Source organism: Monoraphidium neglectum (assembly GCF_000611645.1).
Source record: "Monoraphidium neglectum strain SAG 48.87 unplaced genomic scaffold scaffold01021, whole genome shotgun sequence".
Classification (NCBI taxonomy): Eukaryota; Viridiplantae; Chlorophyta; class Chlorophyceae; order Sphaeropleales; family Selenastraceae; genus Monoraphidium; species Monoraphidium neglectum.
Genome location: NW_014012607.1, coordinates 1,492 through 8,324, shown reverse-complemented (window position 1 = coordinate 8,324; position 6,833 = coordinate 1,492). Strand labels below are relative to the sequence as shown.

Sequence of the window (6,833 nt, the reverse complement as noted above, 5' to 3'; positions counted from 1 at the left end):
CCCGCCCCTTTCCTCGCCTTGCCACACCTCGGCCCCTCCAGGCCCCCCCCCTTTTTCAACACGTGCAAGACGTCCCTCCCCTTTCCGAACCTTCCCCCCCGCCCCTCGGGCCTCGCCCCTTGCCCCTTGCCTTCCCCGGCATGACCCCGCCCTTACCCGCCCCAGAAACCGCCCCAAAAACCGCTCCGAAAAACCACCTGCAGGATGTCGAAGCTGCCAAACTCCAGCCCGTCCCCCTGCAGCGCCTCCACCACCTTGCGGCTGAAACCGCACCTGCGGATGACGTCATTTTCAGTACGTGTAATGTTATTCACAGGGATACATCGGGGTCGGGCGGGGCGGACGGGCGAGTCGGTTTCGCTCCGGCTTGCGTGCGACGCAAAATTGTAATGTGCAAGTGGGTGAGAGCGTCTAGAGCTACACACGCCTGCGCCCACCTCGCCGCGCCCCACAGCGAGAAGCCCTGCCCCCGGCCGCCCCGCCGGGCCCTGGCCCTCAAAATGACCCCCCGCCCACCCCCACCTGGGGGCCTCGGGCGAGCCCTTCATAAACACCATCACAGGCTGCCGCTGAGTCAGCGCTTCCAGCCGGCTCCGAAGTTCTGCAGACAGCCCGCCCGCCGGCGCCGGCGCCGCGGCGGGGGCGGCGGGGGCAGCTGGGGCTGCCAGCGGCGCCTGCGGCCGGGGACGCGGGAGGGGGGGCGGCTTGGGCTGAGACAAAGGAGAGGGGGATTGCTCCCACGCACGCACGCGTTCAAGAGGGCGTGACCACGCCGGCCGCGCTGCGCCCGACGACAACGCGCCCGGGCCGGACCCGGACGGCAGCGACGGGGCCGCGCACCTGCGGCGGCGCCGGCGCCGCCTGCTGCTGCTGCTGCTCCTGCTCCTGCTGCCGCCGCGCGCCGCCGCCGAGCGCGCCGTCTAGAAGCTGCTGCAGCTCCCCAGACGCCGCCATTTCGGTCACGATGTCGCAGCCGCCGACGAGCTCCCCTGTCAGGTACAGCTGCGGGTACGTCGGCCAGTTCGAGAACGCCTTCAATCCCTGCCTGCGGCGGCGTTTTTCGGACGGGAGGGTCATCGGGATGTCAGGCGAGCCCGGGGTCAACGGCGGACGGCGGGCGGAGGGCCGGGGCCAACAAGGGCAGTCAGGGCAGTCTGGGTGGCGCGGGAGGCGACGGGCACGTGCGAAACGGACCCTTCTCGTTATGCCCCCCCCCCCCAAAAAAAACCTGCCAAGCTGCACGCGTCCCCCCCTTCCATATTCCCGTGCCTCAATGGGGCACACCTAATCTCCTCATCCTGGAAAATGTCAAACGTTTGGAAGTCGTGCCCCGTCGCCTTGAGCGCGTCCACCACCCTGCTGCTGAACCCGCAGTACGGCTGCTCCTTGGACCCCTTCATGAAAAGCAGCAGCGGCGCCGACGCGAGCAGGTCCTGTATGCGCCCCTCCACGCCGGCCGCGCGCGGGGCCCGCGCGGGCGCCGGCGCAGGCGTGGGTGCAGCAGCGGCCGCGGGTGCGGCGGCGGCGGCGGCGGCGGCGGCGGCGGCGTGCTGCGTGAGGGCTGCTGGGTCTGCGCCGTCTATCGCACCGGCGCGGCGGCCGCCCTGGGGCGCGGGGCGTTTTGAGCGGGGATCGGCGTGCCGTTCGGAACGCGGCAGCGGGGGCGTTGGCGGTGTCAAACGTGTTGTGGGGCCCGCGCGAGTGGATCCGCAAATCCAACTCCAGAGGCTCCCAAGACCCAACAGCTTCCCGCGAAAAGCGATGACTGCGGTGGCTCAGCTGGATGGATGTGGTCGGCACCAGAAACGAGGGGCCGCCACGCTTTGTGGTCTTCATGGCGGGCTGCCGCAGCTAGCCACCTCCGGCCCGCCCGCGCCTCACTCCGTCCGCACCCCCGCGCATCCCCCGGCCGACCGGCCGTCTGCAAAATCGCCTGTCTGCACACGTGCCGGCCCCGCTGGGCGGCGGGCCCAACGTTCTGCAGCCCCGCGCCCCCCGGCGACCCACAATACGCGGGGTCGCCCGCGGTGGCGAGGCAGGGGTCCCGCCGTTCACCTCAAAAAGGATGAAGTAGGGCACGGTCTCCACACCATACCGCTCCGTCAGCTCGTCTGCCTGCTCGGCTTCCACCTGCCCCGGGGGGAGCGCGACAGCGGGCGGGCGGTACGTGCGGTGTACTTTGTCGCGCGTGCTGGTCAGCCGGGCTCGGCTGATCGGCATGCAACAAAGCGCATCCCATTCGAGCGACCTGCCAACTTCAAGGTCTGCTTCCAATGCAGATTGTGTGATGGTTGATATGTCAAGATTCTCCCGCAGTGGCCGCCCTGGCATGCATGGGGCAGACACCGAACACAAGAACCGGAGGCGGCAGCATGCGCAGCAGGGCGAACACGCCGCACCCGCAGGAAAGCGATGCTCGGGTGCTGCTTCGCCAGCTCCTGCACCACCACGTCCATCTGCTTGCAAGGCTCGCTCCAGTCCGCCCAGAAGTAAGCCACCGCCTGCGGCAACGAGGTGACGGCAGTGATGAGGAACCGCTGTCCCCACGGCCAGTTGCGCGCAAGTTTCTAACGATCTAGCTCTTACGTTTCTGGCATCTTTGATAGCCTTGTCGAAGGCCTCCGTGGAGGCCACATCTCGGGACATGGTGCGATGTAGATCACTGCTCAGAGCTCTGGAGGGCCTACACGCTCAAGAAAAGTATTGTGATGCTATTTTGAATGAAGCGGAGAGTCCCGGACCGTGCGCATTGCATGACTGCACAGCCATAAGGCTGGTCGCACGGCTTATGATATGCTGGTGTGACTGCCTTGTGTGCGTGTGCCCGTTGCAGGCGTGCTGCTGTACTGCTCCACGTCACAACAGGTTCGAAAAAATGTGATGAGCTCTCGACAACTTACACACTCTACAAGGCGAGACATGCTAGCAGGTGCGCACATGCAGGCGGGGCGGGGGCGCGCCCAAGCCGCGCGGCACGCCGGCGCGCGCGCGGTCGGGCCACGCCCCCGCCCCACATCGCCGGCCTGGCGGCCGCTGCGCGGCCGAGACCAAGGGACCGCTTGACGACCGTAGCACTGGGGTCGGCGCGACCAACGGGGCTTCCCAACAGGGGAGGCGGCGGCGAGCAGCCTTCGATCCGGTCGCTGCGATCTGGGGGAGCGGGCGCGATCTGGCTGTCTTTTCAAATCTCTGCCAGGTCGTCGAAGTCGAAGTACTCTGCGTTCTCGTTGTCCTCGCCCTCCATCATCGCGTCGGTGTCGTTCACGCGGATGTGCTCCGGCAGCTCGCCGTACTGCTTCAGGCTGCGCGCCTCGTCGGCCATGTACCTGACGAGTCAAGTCGTCACATGCGTTTTTGGGGGCAGGGGCGTCAGCGTCTGTCGCCAGGCGACACGCCGGCGCGCCACGCCAAAACCATCCTGCCATGGCGATCCCCCAAACAGCGCCCAGGGCCCGCCAGACCTCGCGGGCCAGGGAGTTGGGGCGGGCCCGCCCCCTGCACGCCACTGCAGCCGCCGCCGCGCCATGCCGGCCGAAATCGAAACGCCCTCCCCCCCCTCCGCTCATAATCTCACTTGAGGATGACGTCGGCCTTGGCGTCCTGGTAATCCCGCAGCCCCACCAGCACAATGTCGCCCGCGTTGACCCACACCTGGCGCCAGCGAGCAGAAGGAGAATTAAACACAAGATAGTCAGACAGCAGGGACAGCCAGCGGTGTTTTGAGGGGGGCACGGATGCGCGCGATGCAACCCAAACTCAGCACCGGCAAGTGTAGAACCCAGGAATGCGCCGCGACTGAGGTCCCGTCTTGGATACGGGCGACCGTGTTAGCAACCGTGTTATACGGTCGCCTGTATCCAATACGGGAGGCGCTGTCTGCGGCGTCAAGGGGAGTACAGGCATGCACCATGCCAGCAACGGCGACGACGGCGCCGCCGCACGCCAACACTGCAGCACGTGAGAGCCCCCAGACAGCCCACGCCCCGGCCAGCCGCAAAACGCCCCGCGGCCACGCCACCACCCGCGCTGCTGCCGAGCGAACAAAACACTCCCCTAAGGTCGCCCCATCCACGACTGCCGGAGTGGGGGGAGGCGCGCCCCGCACCGCGTTGCAGCCCGCACCTTCTTGCGCATCTTGCCGCGAATGTGGCAGAGCCGCTTGGTGCCGTCGATGCATTGGGCCTCGAGGCGGCCGTTGCCCAGCATGCGCAGGACCTGGGCGGCGGGAAAGGGGGCCCCGGTGGAGAGGTTTAGGGGCAAGGGGAAGCAGGCATGCCAGCCGGCGCGCAGGCGCCGCTGCCAGTTGCGGTGCGCTGAAGACAGGGCCCTGGTGTGACTGGCCGCTGCGCCATGCCGACAGGTGCGCAACTGGGGGTCCACCGCATGAGCCCTGCCTGCCCCTGCCCCTCCGCACACAAGCAAAGCTGGCAGGGGCCGCAGGGGAGATGGGGCGCTGCTCGCCGCAGCTCGGCTGACGTTGCTTGCTGGCGGCCGCCGCAAAGCCGGCAAGTGTCAGGTCGCGCCGCTGTGCTGAGCAATGGCGACGGACCAGCAAGCAGGCCTGATATAGGACTCCATGCTTTGCAGGCAGCGCAGCCGCGATCTGGTGCGCCACGCAAAGTGCGCAGGCCCCGAGCGCGACGGCCCGCTGCCTCGCTGCGGCTGCCGTGCGCCCCTGACAGCATCAACCCCGTCGGTGCCGGTGGCCAACCCCTGCCCCTCGGACGCGTGTGCGTCTAAGCGCGTGGTCAACCCCTGCCCCTCGGACGCGTGTGCGTCTAAGCGCGCACTCTGCGCACCTGAGCGTACTCCTGGCCATCCTCTTTGAAGATCAGCTCCCGCTTCTCCTCGTTCTCATTCTTTCCCCTACGCCTGTTCTTTCCTCCCTTCCCCTTGTTCTTAGGCATGCTGTCAGCTGCCTGCTAAACGCCGCGCGCGCAGGCTGAAGCGTGCGCTGCTGTGGGGGGCGGGGCCGCTCGTGCGCGCCGCTCCTGTGCTGTGCGGCGACTGCTGCCGCGCCGCTGAGTGGGCTGCGGGAGCGCAGGCGGGCGCACGACGAGGGCGCAGTGGATGGTGGTGTGTGAAGCAAAAGCTTGAGCTCGGTCGTTATACACATATAAGACAAGTGGCACATGCTCAGGGTGCGGCACGACGAGGTGATGCAGGTGCGAGCGATGCAGCGCTGCGCCGCTGCGACCGCATAGCGGCTGGAAGTGCTGCGCATGGGGCCCAGATCGCGCCAGCACTCTTGATCCCATGCATGCAGACGGTATGGGGTGGAGACGCCCTTCCCGACTGCCCGCTAGTGGCTGCTTGGGCAAGGCTGCGCCACTCCGCGTCTGAACTTGCAGCCGCCCCGGACAGCCTCACCTGCAGGCTCTGCCTGACACTCTCAACGCAGCACGCCCTGAAAGCTCAGCGAAGGTGCGAGCTGAAGACGGCGATGGGCCTATCCTCTCCCCGCTTTTCGCGTTCAAGCTGCTATGCGTATGGCGCCGTCGACCTCAGTGTAAGAACTGCGTCGAGAGCAGCCGCGCGAAAGGGGATGTGTGCACGCTTGCTCCGTGGGATGTCGGGTGCGGTGGAACTCGCCAGTCGGTGGTGCCTGCAAAAGTTGCATCGTGCTGGCAGTGTGCACACAGCACAATGTGGTGCGTGAAGACATATGTACGCAATTGCAGCGTGACGGGCTCGATCAGGCACTCAGATCTGTGGATGGCATGCTGGCCGGAGGCGCACTGCCCAACCCAGGCGCCGTTGGCGCGCCATTCAAAAAGCGGCGCGGGAGTCGCTGACATATGAAGCTCCCCTCTTACTGCTCATGCTGTGTGGCTTGCGCCGACTGCAGCACGCAGACCGCAGCCTCACAACTCGCAGATCTCGTTTCCCTCCATGGGCATGGGCCTGGCAACCATGGGTGCCGCCGACAGCAGCCATTTCAGAGATTGTAAACACACACGCGAACTGCGGCCGCTTTGGCATCCCCCTTCACTTCAGTTTACTGGTGTTACAACAGGGTCCGCTGCGGTGCGCAACGGCAGCGCTGCAGTCAAGTACTGTACATGTGCTGCTCCGGGAACCGCAATTGGGGCCAGAAGCGGCCACGCCCGGTGATTGTTGCCACAGTCAACCTTGATCCAATGCATATATTGGCTCAAACTCGATATAAATCAACCGGTGGAATTGGTACAGGCATTCATTTCGAAGCATGGTACAGGGGTGACAGTTCGCCGCAAACAGCTGTCAAATCCGGCGGAGGCTAGTTGCCCTCTGCCCAAAACACCCCCATCGCTGGCGTGAACACGGTGGGCGCGCTGGTACAAACGAGGTCGGGCGACAGAGGAAAGAGGACAGGAGCAACATGCTGACGCCTCGCACTGAGCGCATGGAGCTGCATGCTGTTGAGGGGGGGGGGCAACGTTGGGCAGGATGTGGAGCAGCGCGGTCTCCACAGCGAAGATCGGTCAAGGCGGGGCTTTGGCCGGCCACCCAACGCCTCATGTGAGCGGTGTCATCCACTGAATACTGTGATGAATGTTGGAAACGTCCAAACCTGGCCGTCCAATCACCAATTGGCATGTATTGGCCACGGCCTCGCCACCCTGGAGGCGAGGCATGGCGGCGGCTGCCGGCCCATGTGCACCCCCAGCCCCTCCCCCGCCGCCGCCGCCCCCCGCAGCGCGCGTAGCACATAGCCCGGCGGCGCGGGCAGCATCAGAGACTCCGGCGCGGCGAGGGTGAGCTGGCCGAGCAGCGGCGGCGCGCCGGCCGCGCGCACCAGATCGCCAAGCGACAGCGATCGCGGCGGGTCCATCACCTCATCCACCTCCAGA

The 6,833-nt window shown here is 66.5% G+C and overlaps 2 protein-coding genes across 2 annotated transcripts; both read right to left on the bottom strand.

Moving 5' to 3' along the window:
- Positions 1–753: 753 nt before the first annotated feature.
- MNEG_6343 (Monothiol glutaredoxin-S11) lies at positions 754–2,646 on the bottom strand (the record flags this gene model as incomplete). The annotated part of the gene is made up of 5 exons (XM_014045181.1): positions 754–1,045; positions 1,285–1,604; positions 2,056–2,130; positions 2,400–2,501; positions 2,587–2,646. 5 exons carry the CDS (start codon positions 2,644–2,646, stop codon positions 754–756), a joined length of 849 nt encoding a protein of 282 aa, XP_013900635.1.
- Positions 2,647–3,181: 535 nt separating this feature from the next.
- On the bottom strand, positions 3,182–4,907 carry MNEG_6342 (Eukaryotic translation initiation factor 1A,X-chromosomal; the record flags this gene model as incomplete). The annotated part of the gene is made up of 4 exons (XM_014045180.1): positions 3,182–3,326; positions 3,575–3,651; positions 4,123–4,215; positions 4,800–4,907. 4 exons carry the CDS (start codon positions 4,905–4,907, stop codon positions 3,182–3,184), a joined length of 423 nt encoding a protein of 140 aa, XP_013900634.1.
- Between the last annotated feature and the right edge of the window lie 1,926 nt (positions 4,908–6,833).